Consider the following 25,887-nt stretch of genomic DNA (forward strand, 5'->3'; position numbering starts at 1 on the left):
AACCTGGCACCTATTTTGCACTAGTGGCCGACCGAGAGTGGATTTGCAAAGGCTGATAGAATAACAATAGTTTGAGGTATTTTAAAACTGGTGGTAAAAATGAAAAGGAAAATGTCCAATAACGAAACGAAAAAAAACGAACAATGTTTTATAAATGATTACCACAGGGTGGTTGCAGCAGCAGCAAGCATTAAATTCACATTTGAGCGGACTGCAGGTGCTTTTGCAGAGGTAACAACATTTGCATTTTTTCTTTAATGCATCATCAGCAGGTGTTTGGTTGGTTAGCATGCGTGTTTGCAGAATGGACAAAATTTCCTAGGGCCATTGAATGCGCCTCTAAGCTCAGCACGCTGTGGACTTGGCTACTCTCACTTGCTCTCTGTGCAGATTCACCAGTGATCTGCGTTATTTAATTACCCTAAACATTTATTTTAGTAATAAATCAAGACAAAATCAAGTATACGCACATTTTCAGAAAACCTGACCCCTAAATGAGCAAATGCTCAAATCCATAGGCATTCCACTGCCGGACATACCCCATAATTTGTGCTAGGCATGCTACTAGCCAGTAGCAGCTATGCCTGTGGTGCCTCTATGTAGTGGTGACCTGCATCTGCGTTCAGGTATATAGGATGACTACTTGCCAGATACAAGCTAGTTCTGCCGAGTTTCCAACAATGTGATAAGAGTCTACAACCACAAGTCCTATCCATGTCAGAGCAAGTAGGTTCATTAGCAGCTTGTGTAACTTTTCAGACACTTGAGAAATGTTTGTAAATTACAGTAATGACAGAAGAAGCCGACAGGTTTGTCTAGACGGCCCGAGGAATGTCTTCAGTTTCCACACTGTGGTGGTACAGAACCTCAACTGTCTTTCATGACACAAAACAACTAAGGGGAAAAAAAGCACATATTGCAAGGTTCAATCCATTATAAGAAAACACATTTAACCTTGTGGACTAACCAATGCAACTTGAAGCTGAACATCCACACATAAGGACAGCTTTTTTCAAAACCATACAACTTTTTACACTTAAGAGCTTAAATGACAAAACTTTAACCCTGACTGTCAACTATTCAAATAATGTTATTAAAAATTATTTTAATGGTGCATCGTCAAAGCCTGAGTTGGTCTGCTTCGCCAGAATTGGCACTATGTAACCTGTGGTGAAAAAAACAAAAACAAATGAACAATATTGTACTTTGTGGCATGCCCCCCTCCTCCATGTTACAGCAACAGTTGTAAAAAACAATACCATTTACCCAGGGATGGATAAAGGGCCAGCGGGCCCCTATGCACAGACTGGAACCCCCCCCACAACCTGTGGTATATGATTAAGGGACCTTATTAAGATATATGTCATGGCCAGTGTTATTTGGCTTCATGGCCCCAATAAAATATTGGGATGAATAAAGTAGCAGATATAAGTGCAGAGGCTTGGGCTTCAGTAATCCATCCTTGTGTTTACCAACTATAAGGGGGCCCTGAGAGCAAATCCTACATTGTGTTACTTTAACATTAAACCCCCAGTGTGCAGACTCAAAAGCTGAATGATTCAGGAAGTTTCTCATTTTCAGGGTCTCACTACAGTGAGGTTAAATACTACATTAGCATTCTATTATCTGCTGTCTCCTTCACAGTTCACAGTCATTGTGAAAGCAAAAGAGTTGTTTTTATCTCAGTGTGCAAGTCAAGTTTTATCAGTCAAATGGGTGGCTGACAGCAGGAGTGAGTCCACAAGGCCAGAAGGTTCAGGAATCTGACCTCTGTCCATACCTTGGGAACAGCAGTGAAACAATGTCAAAGTTACATTAAACATACTCAATACTTATTTAAATGACCCAAGGTGAGGTGAAAAGACTGTGGTTACTTAAATCCAATGCAAATATGCCTGTTGACTTTGGCTAAAGGGGCCATCTCTTCAAATCAGGGTGTTTATTTGATCTGTGATTAAGCTACTTTCAGTGCTGGGTATGGGCAGGTTTGAGATTTTTTTTAAAGCCACTAATTAAACATTTCTCTACATGTGTGAAGGTACACAAGTCCATGTCCATCATTCTGTCAGTAACCTAATCAGCAGGAGTCCTTAAGCTCCACAATCTGTGTGTGTGATATAATGCCTCACTCTCCAGGCCTCAGGAACAGTATTTATGGACTGTGACTGATCCACATACAAAGCTCAAGAAAACAATGGAAGTCCATATGTTAAAAGGTCCAGTGTATAACGTTAAGATGGTTAAGTGGCAGAAATGGTATACACTACCAATAAGTATGTTTCTAAATGTCTACAATTACTTTAAAATTAAGATTGTTTGGTACTTGTAGCATTAGAATTCAGTTAGGCTCCCATTTTGCGCCACCATATTTCTGCAGCATCCCAAACAGACAAACCAGCCAGACTATGTGAACAAAGAACAAACAAGATCCTTTCAGGAGGGTGAAGGCCACCTCCGACCTAACCCAGTTTGTTACAATCTGCAGGTCATAACATCAGTTTAACGTGTGTATGCATCGTGTTCCTTGTTTTATATAATTTCAGTTCATGATTAAAGCCTCTGCACAGTGCACAATGTCATAAACACTGAAGCACCCATGTACTCAATCTATACTTCATACATTTTATTTTGCAATAAGGAATTAAGTTCTACACATAAAATAACCAATGATGTTACTACATTTGAGTGTGTCCTGACTGCACCTGATCACTACTTGCACATGTAAGAGCAGAAGTTTTTATGCCTCAAATTTGATCACAATCTTTTTGTTTTTACACATTTTGTTTATTATCAATCTAGCCATTTGATATTGTAGAGTGTCAAGTTATAGGGGTGGAATTTCACCAATTACAGCTGTGGATACATTCATGGCATATTTTCCATTCTGAATGCGACAACAGATACACAATCTTGCTGAGTTTCTAGCTGACTCACAACATTCACAGACACACAATGTACAGAAGGTAACGATGACCTTTTCAGCATCCCATCAAACCCTGGTGAAAGGCCACGGTCTGTTCTCACTTGGCATTACACAGGGGCCACAACAGAGCTCCTTTCAGCAACTGTGTGTGTGTGCGTGCATGTTTTTGATGCAAACCAGGGGCTTGTTTCTCTGAAAAGGTGAAGGGGTGGGTTGCTGTTTTCCATCAGTCCGATAGTGTCAGAGAGCTGTGCCTTTCATTCTCTGGTAAAAAATGAAACTTGAATGATACAATATTTAAGATCTGCTTTGTGCCATCACCTGCCACATCACCGGTCAAGGAGAATCTTCTCTCTGCACTTTCCAAAGTAGACAATACACTAAAAGATTGCACTCCGTGAAGACTATGCTAACGACATGTGGGGCACTAACCTTTCACTTTGCCGCATAGAGCGTATATGCACACCTCTTAAGTGCTTATTGCTCATTTGGTAATGGACCAATGTCACAAGCAGCAGAACACAATCAGTGTGTGCACATAAATGGTTGCTTGGAGTTGGAAAAAGGTGACACATCTTTAAGTGCACATACTGTATACACATCTGTGTTTGTGAGTGGTGCAAAGTTAAAAAGCAGAGGAAATCTAAAACCTTGACGATGCCAACATATTATTTTACAACTTAGTGAGGACACACATGGACGATGCATTCCCTCGCCCTTACCCTAACCATCACAACTAAATGCCTCATCCTAACCCTTAAGCTAACCAGGCCGGACCCCAAAACCAGGTCTTTATCCCTCTTAAAGCCCTTTAAATTCACGAGGATCAGCCATAATATCCCCATCTTCTAAAAATATCTTTGCTTCCAATGTTTTTCTTAATTTTTGGTCTTCACAAAGATACACGCACACAGAAAGCATACCAACACAAGTGACCATCTCCTCAGTTACATTCAAACTGAACTCAATGAACCAAAGCACCAACCATGTACAACAAGTATTACAGCTAAACTGTTAAAAACAACAGGAATAGTAAGAGATACATACACATCTGGGCTCCTGAGGGAAGTACAAAAGCCATACAGAGACATTTATCAACTCAAGTACATTAGAATAGATGGATCAAATTTCTTCTTCCAGGGCAGAGCAGAATCATACAAACGTGAAAGACAAAGAAAAAATTATTACAGCTTCTACTTTCAAATATTTTCCTTCAAACACATGTACACACGCAGCCTCTCCCCATGTTCAACACTCACCGTGTGTTAAGTCTGTGTGTGTATGTGTCGTCCCCTGCCGAAGTGCAGCTCTCTAGTGAGAGGCCAAACTCTGCTGTGGCTCTGGAGGCTCCCTGCCTGTCCCTCCCACCCCATGCCTGTCATGTGACAGAGTGCAAAGCAGCAGGACACACCCACTTCCTCTAAATCCCCCCCGCCCCCAAATACACACACAAAAAGCTGAAAAAAAAAAAGAGCAAAGTAAAGTTTAGCAGGGATTGTATGTTTAACAGAGGGAGAGAGCTTGCAGAGAATGCATTTGTTCAAACACAGCGAGAGGAAAAGACATTCTCAAGAAGCTGCTTGATCTTCAGTCTCCAGGCCTTTGGGCCATCTGAAAGTCCCCCTCTCCTAAATTCCCAGGATTATTTACAACCCTAATTGTCTGGCCTCATCTCCTTCCAGGCTCTGCATTCATCACATCCCACTCATTCCTAACATGCAGACACATCACATTCAACCCTATGTCATTTCATTTGCTCAAGTTCTGAATCATTTTGTTGTCCATATTCATTCAAGTCAATATAGTTTTAAATGGCTCGATAATCATTGTAGATTGTTATTTTTGTCTTTTGTAACTTAATTTGTTTTACTAATGTAGGGGATATGTATATCCTTGAGATGTATGAGAGAAGCAGGCAAAGAATAGCTAAAACTATTACAACTCAGATGTGACACACAACTATTGCATTTTCTTTAATTGCAAGAAACAGCCTTAAATATTTTTTTTTTAAACCTGAGAGGCAACCAATTACTCTGGCTGATTACTATTCTTATGGAGTATGTATATTTGTGTGATTACAGAGGACAGAAAACAGCTGTCTCCAGCCTCACAGGAAGTGTAATTATACACCAGTGCAAGCCCCGAGAGCAACCTTACAGCCACGTGAGCTGACACACTCAGGGCAGCACCTGCATTCTTCGAGATAAACAATCATATCCAAAAAGAAAAAAGGAAAAACGGGAACAACCGGCTGCAAAGAGATTTGTGTGCGCTCATTACATAAACTCATCTGCCAGTACACACATACACATCAGGGTTGACATCCTGCACTGTTCTAACACAGCGCATAAATTAAATATTAATGTTACAAAACCAATACACAAACACAGGGCGGGATTGTTAACCTTCATAATTAGACCAGGATATACAAAGCAAGGATTTCAGCCCAAACTATGAGCCCCTCATCCTTTCATTTACACCAGAACTGTGGTGTTCAGGATCGTGACATGACCGTCACAGCAAAAGACAAAAAAGCAACAGTGTAATGAGATCAGAAAAACAAGAAATACTATTAACATGCTTTTTGCGTCATCCATAACACACAAGACAATTAACCTCCAAAAATGTATTAATTTAAAATATCATCTGTGATCTGACAAGAGGAATACGGCACTTTCTAAATAAAAACAAACTAATATTCTGCTAATTTAGTATTTAGCCTCGCTGCAATTTTTTCCAGATAGAATAAAATGTACATCTTCATTTTGAGGAGATCGGGGTTGGGGTGACAGAACGTCAAAGGCAGGAGCTGATGTTTCTGCACAGTACAGAGCCAAGATGGAGTCATACATTGGCAGGCAGAGCACAGGGCTGTCTGGCTGACCCGGTTCTTAGCAGCTGCCCCAAAGTCTTTTATAACACAGAAACAGTTATGAGTCACTCAGTGCATTAGACTTAAAGCATCAGTGGTGTCTTTTTCCCTTTAAAAGAAAAATTGCAGTGAGGTAGAGTTGGATGATATGGCCAACAAAATCCTGGGATAAAACAATAGAAGTTATATATGTTACAACCTTACTGCCCAGCTCTGCAGTAAAGTGTATCCTACATATCAATGTCAATGAGTGGGTGAAGTGAGCTGCTTTCTTCCTGCGATGCAAGTGGTCTTATATCTGCTTGAAGACAGCTAACATTTCGAAAGTATACAAGTTCAAACGTATATAAATACAAGTGAGACAGAGCCATCTCTATAACGCTAAAAACATTCTAAGAATCCAGTATCTGTCTTTGGTAATATTCAGATCAGACAGAGGGTTTGCATATCAGATCATGTGTCAGTTGTGTCCATCGGAGCTGTGGGCAATCTTGCGCAATGGGTCGAGAAGGTCAGACCTGCAACTTGTATAATGTTGATGGTGTTGTGGGATGGGAAATCAAGGGCTCGCCCTGACCTGTTTGTTGAAATGGTAGATCTAAATATTTGACTCGGAAAGGATGATTGTGATGGAAATTTTAGTGAGACTGTGGCAAGAGGAAACAGAGATAAAAGAGAAGGGTTGAAATCATCACTCTATGTAGACTTCTGACAGAAATAAACATCTTTCAATAAAGTAAAAGAGAAGGGACGAGGTAGCCCCAACTAGACTGGGGTTGGGGCATTGTGGATTAGCAAGATATTTGAAAATTATAGGAAAACACCCAGATGATCAGTGCCAGCGTGAACACCCAGAGACAATTAAACATGCTTAATTTCCTTGAGGTCAATTCAAAAGAGAACAGCTGATCTGGGGCTGCAATATTGAGAAGCATCATCACTTATGTTGTCATTTAGGCAGGTTTACAATTTCTTCTTGCAACTGGTCTATATTGTAGGAACTTAAAGTGACACAAATGTTTTTCCTGTGAAGGGCAGCGTTACACTTCCCAGTGTGCAGCCTTCTGGAAATGATTATTAGAAGAGATAGAAATACACATTGTCAAGAAACATACAAGTTCAGTACAAAGAAGAACCTGACCTGCAGAGAGATATGATTGGTCTCCAAGCCTTTTGTGATGTTGCCCTTTTATATTTATCAGATGTCAAAAGTTTGAGTTTTTAAAGAATGTTAGATACCTTAGCTACTTTAGGTTTTTAGAGGAGATGAAGAAGAACTCAAGCAGGTTCAATGTTCTCCCAACCTTGTCCTTTCATGTGATGTTATCCTTTGATATTTATTTGATCATCAAATAAGTCACTGTATTCATGAACAAACCTTGTAATTTTATGTGATAACCAAAGGGAACACAAACGCAGGATATCAGTGAGTGTGTGTAGTAGAAGTAGTAGTAGTGGTAGTAGTGGTAGTAGTAGTAGTAGTAGTAGTGGTAGTAGTAAGCAGTTAAATGTGACACACTGCTCTGAAAACAGCTCCTGCAGCCTCAGTCCAGCTCAATGGTGTACACGCGAGCTTGATACGGCCCAGGTGAGTAGGGCCAACTACCTATGTTACAGCATCTCCTACTGGTTAACAAAAGAGTTGCAGCAGTGCAGGCTGCAACTCCTTTGTTAACCAGTAATAACCGTTTCAAAACACCACGCCCTAAAGACAGCAACAGGAGAACCAGTGTGCTTTTGATATCTAATAGTCAGCTTTGAAGAAAAATAGGATTATCCTTTAGATTTCACAGCATAGATTCAAACATAAATAATAAAATACAAATGAATAATTATGAAAAATAAGCATGTAAATGTCCACAACACATTCTTTCATCAGTTCCCTGAACAGTTGGACAAGTTTTCTTTTTGAATTATACAGTACATTATGTAATCCAGTGTGTGGGAAGGAAGGGGGGAGGGACAGAGTCCTTCAGTAAAAACATTGAGCCAAGACTTAACATCTGGCAAAGTCTGGAGAGCAAAACACCATCCTCATTTACAAAGGCATAATTTCTACGTCACTGTGTATTCCCCTTAGCCCATAATTCCGCTAATGAGTACACTATTATTTAATATAATTATTAATTATTATTATTTTTAATAATAACAATAATAACTCATAAATACAAGCACAGCTCAATTAGTCGATTTTTTTAGTCAGAATTTATACCAATCAAAGCCATTTTCAAAGCCATTTCTTTTCTTCATCAGCAAACCTAAGTTTCAGTTTCATTACCAAGGAATAAGCAACCTACAAGGAGTTAAGACGGCTCACACAAACACAGAGATCAGACAGCAGTGCACCAATCCAGGTGAGAGCTTTTGTTTTCAGATTATGCTCTTTGCTTACACTTAGCAGGATGGTTGAGACAATTAATTAACCCTAGGCGTATTTGTGGAGGTTTCACTTCCTGGAAACGCACAAACATGCAGTTGCCGGTAAGAATCCCGCTTAGATTTCTATCAAATATTTGTTGTGTCCCAAGTACACTTGCATACATTACATGCATGCATTGTTCACATTTAGCTAAATTAAAGGTACTTTTCCTTTTAAAGAGTGTGAACAACTATTAATCAAACCTTGTATAAAGGGAAAAACTGTCGGTTTGATATCATGTGTCGTTTCGAGCAATATCCAACACAGTACTTGTGTTGGTTGAAAAGCCATGACCAAATTATAATAACAGGTTTTTCCTGGTTAGAGAATTCTTTTTAATTATACTGATAATAAAGAGTTCACTCTGTGGTGACATTCCGTCACATTCCATTCACATTAGCAACTAAAACACTGCAGAAGCACAAAGAAGGAAGTTGATACTGCAAAGAAAAACTTCACAATATAAAAAAAACAAAACACTTTTAAGAATATGGAGGCCTCAGATCAACAGATTTCTAAAACACCCAAACCCCTTCTTGCATTTATAAATATGTCGATCATTAAAATAGTCATTAGATACATCCCTTATTAAAAAAAATGTGTCAATGCAAAAATGAAACCTATCATTTTAAATATCATTGCAGGATGAAGATATCAGGAAAAGTCACAAGTTCCTGCGTTGCTCTGCTTCTTGCCATGACCTCTGTATCAGCTGTACGAAAGCTCAATTCAATCAGTGATTTGAAAGAAATTAAGTTTGGCCTAGCTGTGCCAAAGCACACTCTTCTGCTGCTCTACTGGTTTGCGAGTGTGGTTGATATAGACAGAGACTATGTCATACGATTGACCTTTGACCCAAACAGTGAAGATTATGGCTCCCATCATTATGGCAACTATGAGGAGCTGCTGGACCGACTGCCTCGTAGTCAACAATACTACACTCTGGGAAATCTCAAACAAAGCACAACTGGTAGATCACAGCTTCCAGATTATGTTTCCAATCCTAATGCAGAGTATAATGGAAGAAACAGGGACCGGATCATAATAAGGGTCAGGCAGCAGAACTCAGGATGGCACACTGCACAGATAATTGATCGAGTGTACATCACGCAGCATTATGGGGGTATTACAAGCGCGGAATATGATCAACAAAACACCTATGAGATCTCCATCAACCTCTTACGACAGATCAGATTGTTTTCTGAGGTTACAAACATGTGGGATCTCAGTAATCGTTTTGGAATTGACATTAATGATTTTCAGTTAAGTGACATTAGTAACACATGCGGTGGCCCTGCTGGTCTTGGACTGCTGTTGTTTATTGTGATCAGGGGAGGAAGGGTATGCTTTAACCAACAAAGCAGAGCAGTTCAAAATGCAAGATATACCAGCCAACAAAACAGCACATTCCAGAGTACAAGAGACACACAACCTTCTGTCGATAACAGCATCCCAGAAAATAATTCATTTTCTGAATGCTGCAAAATTGTTTTGGCTCTGTTATTTGTAGTTTGTATTCTGTTACTTGTGGCTGCCATCAGTGTTCCCAAGTAACAGAAGATACAAAGAAACAAGGGAAAACCTGTTATTTAAACCAATTGTGTGTTGAAATGACATTGGCCACGTTTACATGTTTTTTTAATTCCGAATTAATTGTTCGTAACTAAATTATTCTCCTTCAAGTTTACATGGAAATAATTCCGAATTGAGGTTTACATGGAAAACATGTTAAATTGCCTTTATTTAATTCCGTTCAACGTCTAGGGGTGAAGAAGGGTTCTGAATGGACAGGGATCACACAAGCAGCAGCTTGATAATATTGTAAGGCTTCATGTTCGTCAGCTGAGGAGAAGAGAAGTAGAACGTCGAAGAAGGGAGGAAGAGATACACAACTTCCTCAGCTACTTCACCTCAGCTCAATCCTGTATTCCAGTCGCAAATCGAAAGAGCAGTGGAGGAAAGTCCGAAGCAAGAACTGGTGGACCTGGGACGTCCTGACTCTGTATACGGATGTAGAATGGAGGAAGAATTTCAGGATGACCCGTGCGTCTTTTGTAAAGCTGTGTGGCCTGGTGCAGGACTTCATGTCCCCCAATGAAGGCCATGTCCATGAACCCATCCCTCTAAACGTGTGTGTGGCCACTGTCCTCTACCGAGCATGTGCTGAACAACCAGAATAAACTTTAAGAAGAATAACAATGATCACGGAATAAACTAATTCGGCTTTGAAAGTGGAACAAACCACCTACTTACTTCGGAATCAAGTTAAATTGCAAATAATAATTTTCATTCAGAATTATAGTTCTCATCATCTTTTTAAAGCAGAATTAATTTTTATTTGAAATGTATTTCTTTGTATTCGGAATTAAAGCTCTCATGTAAATGTGGCCATTGTGGACCGGGGAACTATTAATATGAATGGGGAATGAGCCGATAAGAAACATGAGCAGGTTATTCCAATAACCTATTATGCACTTTGTTTAGCCTGGATGTTCAATTAATTGTGATTTTATATCTGCTATTCTGTAACACTTTAACATTTCGAGCTTCATAGCTTTGGTTCGTTAAATTATTTTCTGAAGTGGCTCATTGGCTGCAATGCACTAATTTAGCATGGTCACAATGTTCCAGCCTTTGTTCATGCAACAATTTCATGCTGCAGCTGATCTAATAGTGGTGATCCACTGCTGCCTTATCTTGCTTCTGATAGAGATGAAGGGGAAGGACATTGCTCTGATGGATAAATGAAACTGATGAGAAATAATGTGTTACACTGATCATATTACCAAAAAAGAAAAAAAAAGGGGGTGTATTTTATAATAAAGTTTTTTTATTCTTTCTGAACTGTAGAAAATGTCTGAAGTTAAATACATATTGTTGTTCATTTGCTTTTTAGGAGGGGTTGTTTGGTCAGAAAATAAAAGTGTAAAAGACAAATGCAATTATCTCTTGGTTTCATTTTCTTAAAATGCCCAGGCCTATGTTTGTTTCAGTGTCCTTTTACCCTCCCTAACACTGGCCACACAGATGATTCTTATCCCTGAACTTCATGTATCGATCAATAGTGCGTACCAATCTAGTACTGGTGCATTTTTAACTACTTACAAAACATTTCTTGCAACAACACACCTTGTATTGCATTTAAATCTCAAGCCTTATGTACTCCTCATGTCATCATTTTACTTTAGGTGCTTTCCAGTATAAAATGTTGCCAGTGTAATTGGGGTCAAACAGGTGAAATTAAACCTACTTTTTGAATACTGGTATCATTACCATTACCACCAAAAATGCCTGATCCCTGTGTAAAATAAGATCATTCAAATGTAGAGGCAGTTTGTTTTTGTGTCGATAATTATAAAACACAGAAGTGCAACTCAAAGAGTGAGCAAAACAAAACCGTTCCAATTTTAATTAATTCAAGACTGTGTACAACTAACCACTATTTTCATTGTTGCATTTGTTTTATGGTTGATCAACAACACAACACACTTGGGATCCAAAAGTCTGAAGAAATCTAATTCAAGTGACTCTGAATGCATTAAAATAAATATAAAAATGACAGAAAATACCGAACAGTAGATGACAGCGGTATGATGTGAAATATGTAATAAGCAAATACTAGCAAATTATAAAGAAATACTGGCTAATCATAAGCCAGAAACTATTATAGTGCCTCACCCTGGAGTCCAAAGGACCTGCTTGATGTCAAACTGGTGTTTGCACAGACGAGATTTCATGTTTAACCTGCTGAAAAAAATAAATATTACCCAACAGGATAAATCCACTTTGTAACCCATTCCACTTATGACCACTAACACTAATCAGCAGCAGAAGGGAATTGAAACCATTGCATTAAGCTTCCTGTAACCACAACCATTAGTTGTTTCGCAAGTTTCATTTACAAGGAAATGGAAACCTAGGGGCAGATAAAGCTGAGCTGAGACAAACACAGTGTGCAGACATCTGACTGCAGCACTCCAACAAAGGTGAGCGCTCTTATGTTCTATTGCTACCTTTTACGATTAACCTTGTTTTCCCACACAACATAACTAACATAATATTTACCTATAGTCTTTGTGATTTGTTCGTTTGAATTTAGAGTAAATTACATTGCACTTGGTATTCTCAAGATATTTTGCTGTGCCATTGTTTCATACCCACACACACACACACATTATCCAGGAGCAAACTTACCTAAATGTGGAATTAGATTTGTGTCAATATTTTCAAACAACACTTTTTAAGAAGCACATAAAATATTGATTTAATCATTCAAAAATATTGTATTTTATTGTTTGAAAATACATTTGTTTGCGCTCCCCGATTTGTTCTTTGCACTCCTTCCCCTTTTTTTCGGACTCTCTGATTTGTTCTTTTCGCTCCCTCACTTATTCTTTGCCCCCCCCCCCGATTCTCTGATTTGTTCTTCGTGCTGTGGATTTTTGTTTGCGATTCTGACCATGGGCAGGCCTTAAGAAGCTGCCGTCAAGCTCAATAGACCACAAGTAATCACAGGTTTTGAATCACTCTCTAGTGGAACTCGTTCCCCAAGTTTTCCCCGTCGACATCCGACAAAGTAGTTTTATGTAATTTTTTTTAATTTAAATGTCACAAACCTCAAATTGACACAAACCTAATTCCATACATAGCCATATCTGTCAACCTTGAAACATTTAAATATCGTTGCAGGACAATGAACATTTCAGGAAGAGTCCAGAGTTGCTGCATCACTCTGTTCCTCGTCCTGACCTCTGTGGGAGCTCTACAAAAGCTCAAATCAATCAACGATTTGAAGAAAGTCAACTTTGGCCAATCTGTGCCCAAGCACAGTCTTCTGCTACTCCACTGGTTTGCCAATGTCATTGATATAGACAATAATAATGTCATACGGCTAACCTTTAATCCAAATCATGGAGATTATGGCTCCCATCATTATGGAAACTTTGAGAGAGTGCTGGACCCACCACCTCCTGGCCACCAATACTTCACTCTTGGCAATCTTAATCAGGGCACATCACAACTTCCAGATTATGTTGTCCATCCTCAGTCAGAATATAGAGGGAGGAACATGGACCGGATAATATTCAGAGTCCGGCAACAAAACACAGGAAGCCAAGCGTCGCAGAGAGTAGATCAAGTGTACATCACACAGCATTACGAGGCTTCTGAGCATCAGGGGACAATGTATGATCCAGATCATACGTACCAGGTCACTACCAGCCTCTTACGACAAATCAGAGATTTTTCTGTGGGAGAAGACCAACAGTCACTGTCAGAGCTCAGAAATCACTTTGGAAGTAACAGTGATGATTTCCAGTTAAGGAACATCAAAATCACATGGGGTGACCTTGCTTGCCTTGGACTGCTGCTGTTTATTGTGATACAGGAGAAACACTCCGATAACCAACCTAATAAGAAGCCTGAGCGTTCAGCGAGAAGAAACACACAACCTGATTTTGTTGTCAACATTCCAGAAAACAGACAACATCCAAGGGATGATAACACTTATAATACTTCAAGACATGGTATATATCTACAACAAGAGTGGGACGCGATACACCTACAGGTGACGACTGGAATTAATGGAAAAGCCAGGATTCTTTGGAGCAACATTCCTCAACATCGTCTAAATGAGGGAGTGATGGTTGTGCTATTCAACAACAACAGGGACCAGGAAGCAAGCGGGACTTATAGGTGCATTGGGAACAAGGAGTCAGGCAGTTATGACACCTCAGTACCACTTAATAAAGGCCTTCAGGCCCGATTACATAAGGTGAGACGACGATGCTGCTTCTGGAAAGTGACTGGAATGGAGATTTGCCGAGGTCCTGAGTTTAAGAATTTCAAAGCAGATGAAACAGTCAACATAGCAGGCTACAACGCAAAACTCCAGCTCTTTGTAAAAGATGGCAAGGCTTGTGCTCGCTTATTTATCAAGAAGGGCTTCCGTCAGTGGAGGTCAGAATTTAAAAAATCTTGGGTTGGGTTCTATGCCTCTGCAGATAAAGCCACAAATCAATATGAATGGTGGCAGTGGCAATGGGCAACCAAATTCAAACCTAGCACTGATTTTCATGACCAATCTCATTATGTCTATGACTATCACTCAGGTTTGGCAATTGCCTCTGGAGTCCAAGCTCGATTCATACTTTCAGGAGATGTTGCAGCATCCACTCCAAGTTGGAGTTGATTAAGATTATTAATGTAAATGTTAAATTCATCTTTATGTGATCATGTCTCAGAGGGGAAAAACATGCCAATATATAAACCCTGAGTTAGATTTGTTTTGTTGTTATCAAGAAATCAAGATTGTATTATAATAATGGCTGTGTATTTTGGATTATTACTGTTTCTTCTATGTTGAAAATTGTGCATATAACCCACTATGTCTGCACCTAACCCACAGGAGTGTTTTTATTTTCATGAACACAGATAAGTGATTTATCAACAAGATCATTTCCAAACCTTGTGACATGTGAACATCCTGGTTTCTAGCCAAGTCCTGACCAAGACTATGAAAAGGCCTTTATGTTTGTGTAGTAGAGAAAAGTGCTGTTAATGTGGTGGAACTGGGTTAGCACTCAGCAGGCCAGCACAAGACCAAACACGTCAGAAGATGAGTCATCATTTAAAACTGTTGCAGATTTGGCTTTAAGAAAAAAGTATTCAAAGGTTCCTCTCCTAAATGTTTGAGTCCAGAGCAAATTGTTAAAGACATCTTTGTCTGTGAGCAAATGTCTAAAAGTTGAGAATGTTTTTAGTTCAATGGCGATGAGGAATGTCTAAAGAATCTGCATGTATTTTATGATCTGCAGGGAATTGAATTAGTTGACAGATAAGAGCTTATAGAGTTCAAGATATGTGTCTCAGTGTGCTAACAACTTACTGACAAAATACAACTCAAATATTAACATGTATATATATTGCCACTGTAACTTTACACATTGTTTTGTTAAATGTACAAATTCAGTGTTGAATGTGTGCTAAGCATGTGGTGCCCCCTGCAGCTAGATGGTGAAATTAATTATTTGGCTCTAATTCTGAGTGGTAAAAAGCTTACCATGATGTATAGAAAACAAAACCTCTTTCCTGATGGACTGGAGCTTCAAATAGTTTTCCCTCACTCACCAAAGTTATACTGTGAAAGCATTCATGGCAGAGTGGGAATAAAAGGGGCACAATCGTCCCAAATTCATAAATCAAAGCATCATGAAATTGATTGTATAACTTTTCCGTTATATATTGCATGGTGGTACTGTAAATACTAGAATTGCTCTATATTACATAGAAGCCCCACAACCTTTTTGCTACAAACATAATGATCGATAACATGAGTCAATGTGACAACAGTGGCTTCAGAAAATAACTGTAATGCAACTACTTGATAAGATAAACTATGTGTATACTTTGTGAATGACATTTGGTCAGTGATAATACTTTATTTATCAAAATAAATGATACAAAACCAGACTCTGAAATTTGTATCTACAGCAGCCAATACAAAATAAAGAAAAGGTCATGGCATGGACAGGAAACTAAGATGAGTTGTGTACAGAATGAATAATTGTGTGCGAGTGTGTCAACATGAGATCACATCCTGTGGAAGAGCCACAAGACTAGACACAGCTGCTCTTCGTTACAGCCAACAAATCAACCAAAACAGAGCATATCATTACTGCACCTTGTGTTTTACGACACACCAACAACCGGTCTATCACTTATCAGCATGTTCATCAGTCCCTCTGCCCTGGGTGACACATTCTTGACCTTATTATATCCAGTAAATAAGGAAATATGTGTAGATTGACGAAATAAGCACAGAAACAAACAGGAGCTGAGAGGCAGTTATCAACCTATTACAGATCACGTAGGCCCTCAGACAATATGCATGTAGTGGAGTCGGAGCAATACATGACAGAGACGAGTGCCCCACCAGATAGAGTGATAACAAGTAAACCCCGAAGAGTTGAACAGAAAACAAAAATGTCAAAAAGTAAATATCTGAACCATTTTGCCTGAATCAGTGCAGTGTGTACTTGTTATGGAAATGGGAAGTAAATTGTAGTGTTGGGTATGTCGTCGAAATGTGGTCTGTCACTGCAGCTTTACTCCCAAATATTTGGAGGTTAAAGTGGGCTTTCCTTGTTTTGTTTTCTCCCTGTAGACAGACTTTACAGGAAATCACACTCTTTCTTGCATGCTTTATGTCTCTCTTGAATTTTCTCCTTCTCCCCTTCTGCCCACCAACACTAACCCTCCTTTCTCTCTGTCTTTCTCCACCTCCTTCCTGCTCCTCGATTCTGCTCAAGGTTTTTGGTTTTTCTTTTTTACATGCATGACTGAGCTGAAAGGGGGTAATCTGAGCCAAATGTGGCATAAGTTCAGACTCTATCCTCTCACTTTTCCTTGCTTATTCCCCTTCTACTAACACACGTCCACATCTCTGTAATTTAGTGAATTTGCTGTCTGGTTCACAAATGAAGGTGCATTTTAAACCATAGCAAAGAAAAACCTTTAGTAAAAGTCAAAATAAGTGAAATTGAATATTGTTGTTTGAAATATTGTTTGTTTGTATAAGTGAATACTGAGAGAGAGAAGCTAGGCACAATGTGAAAACTGGAAATTGGAGGCTTTCTATTTTTATGCAGAATGTTTTATGACCTCCAGATTTGGAATGTATCACCTCCCTGCCGCCTACGCCTGGATACTACTCCACCAGTAAGAGCAGCCCATGAGCACAGCTGTCTCCAGATAGTAGCGCGCACGCGCACACACACACACACACACACACACACAGACACACCAGCATAAAGATGAGCTGTCCTGAGAGAATAAAAGAGGGAGGGAGTCAAACAGAACATACAACAAGATAAGTGTTGCTTCTGAAGCTCCAGCATACACAAAGGCACATATAAAGCACAAGCTTTACTACCATAATAAAAACCAGTCCGTCCTCTATTGAAGCCCAGCTGAGAATCAAAATGATAACATGAAATATGTCTCTGAAATGGGAACATATTGAAATGTATGCTGCATTATTCTGCGTCATACAGACACAGCTTTGAGGTGTACCAGAAATTCAGATATAGTGCAAGGATAGTCCTGAGGGTGGCGCTAAAGAAAAAACATCACAGGGTAAGCACAAATATCAGGTTTCATCCACAGTGAATGAGCAACATAAGAGTGTAGATCACAGAAATTCATTTTCAAGGTACCTTGTCAGATGTTTTGTGTATTCTGGATGAAACTTTGTAACAACAAAAAGGTCACAACATATTAGTAGGCACTCATTTGGAAATTCAACAACTCTTAGTCAAATTTAGGGTAATTTACATGTGAACTAATCCTAGATCTGACATCAGCAGTATGCATAATTCATTCTACAGGAGTGGGGCTTTTTTTTTTTTGCTTTAATAAAACCTATGACGCAATTTACAACAAAAAGACATCCCGACAAATATCCAATATAACCACCTGTTTGGCAATGAAAAGACACATCTGTACTGTTGAGACAAGGATAGATTTTGCACTCATTTATAATACATGAAGGTAGTAGTTAACATAACTCTATTTATTACTGTATTTCAAGTCTGACTCATTTGATTTAAGTTCAAGTTATCTGGGCTACTTTTTTTTACTTTATTAAGTACTGTCCTGGACTCGGCCCTGCAATTCTCATCAACACCCACACTGACCTACATGCACAGATAGTCTAGACCGACAAGCTTAAAAAACTTGAGCTTGACCACTTCATGGCTGGTAATTTAATTTCATAGCTGCATTGCAATGTCATGAGGTAGAAAATGAGAAGAAATCAAGAATAAATGCATTACGAGAACTGCTAAAGGGCCTGGTGTAATGTGACTAAACTGTGATTTAAGTGGTATAATTAAATCATGGTAGAAATGCATTCCAATACACGGTGTATGATTAATAATTTCTATATACTGGACATGAATAAGTTGTGATATAAGAGGAAAGTGAAAAGATAAGAAACAACCTGGTAAAATAATGATCAGGTGATTTCATCACAGGGTAGATGCTGCCAGAGTGTTGCAAGTTCTTACGTTTATAAAAGATCTGCCATGCTGAAACTAGTTGTAATCAAATCTCACAGAACAAAGACTTGAACACTGATGAAAAACAACACTGTAAGGGTAAACATTTGAAAGGTTTACCATGGTTTACATACGGTTTAGGCATGGGCCAATAACAGATTTCCACTGTATTAGAAAGTCAAAACCAGTCAAAGCTCTTGTATTACCATGCTTAAGGTACAAGCTGTGAGTGCAGGAATCATTCTTGTTGTGTATGGCATTGAGTTACTCCACTTTTGGGTTGGTGTGAGCTATGGGATAGTTATACAATCACTTCCGCGTTTCGCATAGAGCTGCTAGGTCGCTTGGGGTTAATCTGGCACTGTTCTACAAGTCTTCCAAAAAAGGAAACATCTCTGTTGTCTATCAAATTTGCAGATCAGCTAAATAACTAGCAAAGATGATAAATTATTTAAATGATATGCTCACAGATACATCTATGAGGTAGGAAAACTCAACATTCTGCCCAAAAACTTTTGTTGATCAATAGTTGTCTGCTGTGTCAAAGACCATGTGTGCATACCGGCTGTGTTTAGATCATCTCTCCGTCTCTCTAAAATACTAATGTTTATGGCTGTATGTTCCCAAATATTCTGTGTGTGCATGTGTGTGTGTGCCAGCGTAGCTTGTCCTTTTAAATCCGAGACAAGCTGACAGTTTATTTTCTTAAATACTCCAAATACGTCCCGAGGCACAGTGCAACTAACCCATTAGTCAGCTGTGTTTTTTTCGATGGTATGATCGCAGATGGAGAGAAAAGAGAATAACAGACAAATGCTACTGAATGAGGGAGAAAGAAAGACAGTGGGGGTGTCCCCAGCTCTCTGTTAGCCAAACCTGCACTGTGTTTGAATACATCATGTTGTTATATTTTGCACTGAAAAGTGTCTTTGTTCCAGTGACATTCTGCTTTTGTCCCCATTAGCATGTATGTGTGTGTGAGGGTGAGCGAGAGATTGCTACATTGCACAAGGAAGAGTGGACAAAGAAGGAAGGGGATCAAAACATGTCATCAAATTAAAATATAAAAATGATATCAACATGGGTAATGTGACTATGTTTTTGCTCCAAATAATGTTCTGCTACAGTCTAAAGACGAGCAACAAGAAGGACCTGCTCCCTAAAGCAGCCGACAGGTAGGTCCCGTGCCAACACAGGTTACAGTTTGTATAAAACAATGTGCAAAAAGGAACAGGTACTCACCGTCTGTAGGTCTGGCTGTGGGCGTCTCTGTGGCAGGAGACTGCACTCTCTCCACCCGAGGCTCTGCCAGTGAAGGCAGGGGAGCACTGGGTGCAGGGGGCAGGTGGTTGTTGTTCTCCATTGCGTTGCCTGGCATTAAACTGTCTGGCTGTCTGAAGACGGGCAACTCTGACCTCCTGGAGGCCCCTTCAGCCGGACTGAGGATGGGAGATGGGGGCTCTGCTCTTCTCTGAGGGGGCTCTGGGATCCTTGAGACTGGGGCAGAGGCCAGCTGAGAATCCATCCTCCTTGGAGGGGCAGGTGGCTCATGGGACCGTGTCATGCTGAGCTCTGCCCGCCTATTTGCAGAGCCCGAGACGGAGTTGATAGAGCTGTCCGCAGGGGTGCTCCGACTGCCCAGGCTTACCTCAGGTCGTTTGAGGCCAAAGCGGGCAATGCCAGCGCTGGGTGAGTTGTCAACTTGCTTGGAGGAGACTTCAATAGAGATTTCTGTGCGGCGGGACGAGGCCGCATCAGGGTTTCGACCCCCTGATAACTCAAGGCGCCTCATACCGGTCTTTGGGGAGCGTGGATTGGAGGACTCAGAGGGGGAAGATCTGGTGGAGGAGTAGTCAGAGTTGCGGGAGCTCAGGTCGTAGCTGCGCTGGCTGGATGTGGAGGAGGTGGATGAGCGGAGAGGGTTAGTGGCGCGGCGAGAGAGGGATGATGGTTGAACGGACGCATCCATCTCCTCCACTTCGAATGACCGTTTCAGTGCTGGAACACACAGATAATTAAAGGTTAGATAAGAAACAGAAGAGTCTCTTGGCTCATACAGATACTGGCACTGACTTCAGGAAACACTTCTTCACCATGTACCACCATGCGCTACTCTTTAATCACTGGTCTTCGGAAATCGTGTAAATCACTGCGAGATGTATGCTACTGCTAACTGAGATTACATTGGATGACAGGTCTACAAGTCTCTACTCTGTTTGTACTGTGCAGAAAGGGCCTCACCAGCTTTGCTGAATTTGTCCGCAATCATTTGCATTTGGATCAGAATGATGTGAAAGTTGGTCTTAAACATTAACAAGCTGTCGATGAGTTTGACTCGCACAACATGTGTTATGTAATGCTTGAGCATGCCTTGAATAAACCTGATGTAATAGACCTTTAAATAAACACTGAAATAATAGGACAAACACCAATAACAATAATAAACACCAGGTTTTACCAATAACATTAAGACATTAGGATTGCACTCTATGTTGAAGTATTTGACACTTTCACTCAGAGGCTGTTTTTCTATTTCCGTTTTCTGAAAGACATCATTTCAAAACTGCACCTACATTTCTCATATTTCACGGATGTATTGCAATAAAGTATAGAATATTAGAGTACATGGTCATTGCAGCATTGCACAAAAATAATAATAAATCTAAAAAGGTGGCCGAAAACCTTTGTGTTGAAACCAAAATAAGTGCATTTTAAAGGCTAGAGAAAAGGATAATGTGGGTCAAAGTAAAAGCTATTTTAATAAGAGTTTTTAAGAACAATGGTGGACGATTTGTAGAGATACAAAATGCCATTTAATGGGTTAATGCTGGAACATGAGTTTGTAGCACTTCATAGAAACTACTGCCACAACTCAAAGCAGAACTCGAGTCATTTTAATTACAGGCTTAAGGTGACGGAGGGCAGTTATGAGTCATTATAAGTCATTTGTTTTGTCGTGCGGCGTCACAACCAGTGCCAATAACACGGGAAAGTTGCGGTTATTATTAGTCTCACGATCTTACCGGATTTGACACGCTTCACGTAACCGGAGAGCATGATGGCGTCCTGTGGTTTGTAATCCGCACGGTGGGGGTAAAATAAACACAAAGACAAGTCGTTAATCCCAACTGCTGGATTTTAGCGACACTGTCAGGTACGCACACACAACTACACCTACAGTTCCGCCTTGAAGTATTCATGAAACTACAACGACGTCTTCTTCTTTCCCCTCTTGAAAATTTGACTCGGCGAAGTCTCGCACACCTGCTCACGTGAAGGCAATCACATTGGCCACACCCCCTCGCGCGTATGCGTCTGTTTGGTCGCGTGACCCCTCACGTTACAGTTCATAGCGGAAACGTCTGCTTTAACTTAACACAACAGCATTTGGGTTTTATTCTTATCGGATTGAAATATGCCAATTTAAAGCTACAGTATGTAACTGTTGATAGTGTTGCTCTGTCAAGCAAAACTATCAGAGTGACTGAGTGAAAGTGAGAAGTTAAGTTGATTTCTATGGCATATTTAAAAACAACCTCAGATGTGTACTGTACAGACAAAACAAATGTAAATACAAGCAGCAAACATTGAATAAATTGGCCCTAAAATAAACAACCACATTGCCAGGGTTAAGTAACTGAGTCTGAATAATCGATATAATTAAACTAGAGTTTCAGAGTTACATCGCAGTTTATCACAGCGCTGGCTCTTGTTTTGTATATGAAAGACTTTAAGTCAAAAAGAGCAGGAGGAGGCAGCATATAGAAACAGATGTTTGTGGCTTTTATTTCAGTACAACTTCATCAGAGGGAGCAGAAACACAATTTATGACCCTTTGTGGCACTGGGTGAACTGGGTATAATTAAAATAAACTATGTATGCACAATAAAATCTATACAGTATTTTGCTAAACCAGGATCAAGCGAAATTTGAACTGTGACGTATTTGCAAATTTCACAAATTCAGTACGATTTTGAACACTGTGAGTACTTTTTGCTCAGGTGTTTTTATATAGTAACATTTTCATCAGATAGGTTGTGCTGAAAAAGAAGATATAAGACACTCTATATTGCACATTCTTATATTCTCTGTGTTTACGTTTTGACATAGTAATGGAAAAAAGCAGCCTGTATGCTCTGTGTTCTAAGGGTTAAGGGTTAGGGTAAGGGCCTACTGAATGCATGCAATACAAGTCTGAGTGTCCACACTATGAATGCCACACAAACATTTGTTTGAACACAAATTTCTGCAGAAGTTACTCCTGCAGACATTTCCTGAGTATAATGTCTGTTTAATGTCTGACTGAGTGCAACATAGCAGGAGAAACTCCAGATAATCCACAGGTAGTGAATGCACAAGCACTCTGCTATGTTATATCTCAAAGTGCCTTATGCACAATACATAAACAATATTCTCATATGGATATTAAACTTTTGATATAATATACTGTATATTGTTGCTGTATCTCCATGACATTTTTTTTTAGCTCTCTCACTTTTACAGCGGTTAGACACCAGTCTACCACCATTAGCCTTTTGTTTTGCTTCTTATTATTTTTGATGAATCGTTTTTTTTCCATATTTAGCTCCGTGTCATATATATGTGAGGGCTGTTCACCTCAGCTACTCCCAGCAACAAGTCCTGGAGCAATGCGGCCCCCGTCCCAGATAAACACCCGAGCCTGCGCAGACTTCTGGCCTACTTTAACGCTGACAAGCCTCGCATCAGTATGTGGGGAAGACAACATTCCCGGAACTCTCGGTTTCCATATCCTCAATTTGTTTCAGCAAGGGTGTGCTGGGAAGCCGCTAAATGCAATGTGAAATACTTTTAGTTTTTATTTTTATTTTTTAATTTTTCCACTCCTGCGTGGCTTAAATGTGGTTACATTGCCCTTTAAAAATGATAATTGTGACAATGGAAATGTAATTATTAAAAAAACAGTGCATTTCTATGTAACATTTACTAAAAATAAAATTCTGAGAGGCCATTGCCCCACGGAAATCTTCACATTATCAAATCCGCCAAGTTTGGACACCCCCTAGTGGTTAGCACTCATGTCTCTGCAGCAACAAAGACCAGGATCACGACCAGGTTGGAACCCGGGATTTTATGCATGGAGTTGCATGTATTCTCCTGGTTCTCTGGTTTCCCCTCACAGTCAAATTGGACTCAGAGTGCAGGGTGTACTCCACCTATCACTCTATGTCAGCTTCGACTGGCACCAGCAACCCCCCGCGACCCTCACTTGTAGGATAAAGTGGTAGAAGAAATAGTATAATTTCACTTGAGGAAAAAGCTGTTTGAAACACAGCATTGTTCATGTGCTCCGCTGTTCTTTAAATGTAACACATTTGCAGGAAATTGCGCAATTAAATTTGTATGTGAAATTCATTTGATGCAGATTTTCAAACAGACCTCAAATATCTGAGACAGGAAATGAAGCACAAACGCCTTCAATTAAAGTGACTTGCGCCGTTTCAGCCATTGTGAGATGGTAAGCTTTTAACTGCAAGATAGAGCAGCGGTGACACTAAGAGGCAACGGCATATTCAAAGTGCCACAGACCACTTAAGATCTCTGTTTGGCTGGGATTTAATGACCTGTTTGTCTAGAATTGTGCTAACTGTGTGGTTGTGCCTGTTCCGTGGCGACAAAAGAGCGCAGCTACAGACACAGTTGAGACAGAGGCGCTGTCCGCTGTGCTTCCATATCTCGTCCTGTAAGTGCGATTGTGTGTTTTTGTAAAGTAAAGCAAATCCGCCTTGATCGGCTCCAGTTGTAGTCATAATCTAAGTCATGTGTCTGTAGATTCACTGCATCATTAGACATGTGTGTGTGTGTGTGTGTGTGTGTGTGAAAGAATAATCTCAGCTTCTGTAGACTCTCTGTCATTAGATGTGTGTGAAATGTATTTTTGTGTACGTTGGCACATTTGCCTTTGTGCATACAACACTGTCTGTTTGTGCCTGCGTTGTAGTGTGTATATATGTCGTATTTTCAAAGGGGAAAAACAGCCGTTTGATGTCTCTGAAGTGCTGCTGCTGCTGCAGTGAGGTGATAGCAGTGATCACAGAGTCTGCAGGCTGAGATAAACTAATGAGCAGCAACGTGAACCAAAACGTTAACCCTGGTTCTCTTTGACTCTCCATTAGCTTTGACTCCCCCTTTCCCTTTACCTGTCTTTTGACCTGGAAATTGTACTTTGAAGATTTAATGATAGTACTGTAAACATGTCCACATACTGAACCTCCAACCTCCAAATAAGGAAAACACTGCAGCCAAGCATGATGTTTTTCAGCCAACACTCAGTCAGATGAGGGTTGGGCCCGTGTTGTGCGTTGAAACATGGTCAAACAGCCAGAAAAACACATGATGTTGCTATTTCGTTCTCCACTGTGGCCTCTACTGTTCTGAGCTTCACACGGAAGTTCCCTCCGACTCTCTGAGCATGATAGTAAATGAGGTGAACAGGTTAATACTATGTCGTGCTGACTCTTGTCTTCAGTTGTTAAAGGAAATTGAAAATCACTTCAGTAGGTAGTTTGTAAAACTTGAACTTCGCCATCAAAGGTGAGAACTAAAGGTATCAAGTGGGGCTTTAAATCTCTATTAATGCCATGGGTCTGTTTTTAATTACGTTGCACAACAATTTACTTTTGTCTCATGTGCTCAAGAGGATGCACAAACACACAAATGCTCTGAGAAACAGCAATGCACCAGATAAAAAGAGAAGAAGAAGAAGAAGTCTGCAAGCTAAAACACACGCTGAACCATCAAATCATTATAATAAAACACATTATAACAGGTGTTCTTCTTTTTAAAGGTACCATATGTAAGAATGTGGCCAAAAACAGTTACTACATTCAAATACAAAATACAGAGGTCTTTTAGGTTTCGTTTTCTGACGTAACTGGCAACCCGTAGTTGTTCGGTAGCTGAGACTCTACTGACTGCAGTGATTGGTAGATGGCGGTAGGTGGCGCCACATGCCAAAACATGATTTCAAAACATAAACATGATTTGCAGTCCTAACCCGATGTTGACTGTGTTTTGCAAACTTCAAAATGATAATGATTTCTTCATTATATGGAGCAAAAAAGCCAAAAAATTCAGGGGACTTGTTAAGAGATAAACGTGGATATCATCAGAAAAAAACTGTTAATCAGCAAATTAATTGTTAGATTCATTGGAAAAAAATAAGAATTAAAGGTGCATTATGTAATAAATCTAAAGCAACTGGCCATAAAATCCTCCTAATATGTCACAGAGACTCAGGAATAATGTTCATATAACAAACTGAACTCACCAACAACAACAGTACAGACAAAATATTTGCATTAAAAAATATATTTTGCAGACTGCAAATCATGTTTATGTTTTGAAATCATGTTTTGGCATGTGGCGCCACCTACCACCGTCTACCAATCACTGCAGTCAGTAGAGTCTCAGCTGCCGAGCAACCACGGGTTGCCAGTTACGTCAGAAAACAAAACCTAAAATACCTCGGTATTTTGAATTTGAATGTAGTAACTGTTTTTGGCCACATTCTTACATATAGCACCTTTAATCGCTTGGGATAATTATCAATATTGTTATTGCACATGCTTTTCCC

General features: G+C 39.8%; 2 protein-coding genes across 5 annotated transcripts in view; one reads left to right on the forward strand and one right to left on the reverse strand.

The window, feature by feature from the left end:
• The window catches only part of septin9a (septin 9a), a 55,365-nt gene that overhangs the window by 15,015 nt on the left and 14,463 nt on the right, over nt 1-25,887 (reverse strand). For 3 of the 4 annotated variants that reach the window (XM_083896341.1, XM_083896340.1, XM_083896339.1), the window contains exon 2: nt 19,515-20,270. In XM_083896341.1, coding sequence (XP_083752467.1) covers nt 19,515-20,270 — 756 coding nt within the window. Of the gene's footprint in view, nt 1-4,182; nt 4,262-19,514; nt 20,271-25,887 lie in introns of those variants that run through there. The other variant, XM_083896343.1, reaches the window with a different exon arrangement.
• LOC310933009 (uncharacterized protein) lies at nt 12,908-14,404 on the forward strand (the record flags this gene model as incomplete). The annotated part of the gene is made up of 1 exon (XM_083896433.1): nt 12,908-14,404. One exon carries the CDS (start codon nt 12,908-12,910, stop codon nt 14,402-14,404), a length of 1,497 nt encoding a protein of 498 aa, XP_083752559.1.

The sequence above is a fragment of the Microchirus variegatus genome (assembly GCF_963457635.1).
Source record: "Microchirus variegatus genome assembly, chromosome: 10".
NCBI classification, from domain to species: Eukaryota; Metazoa; Chordata; class Actinopteri; order Pleuronectiformes; family Soleidae; genus Microchirus; species Microchirus variegatus.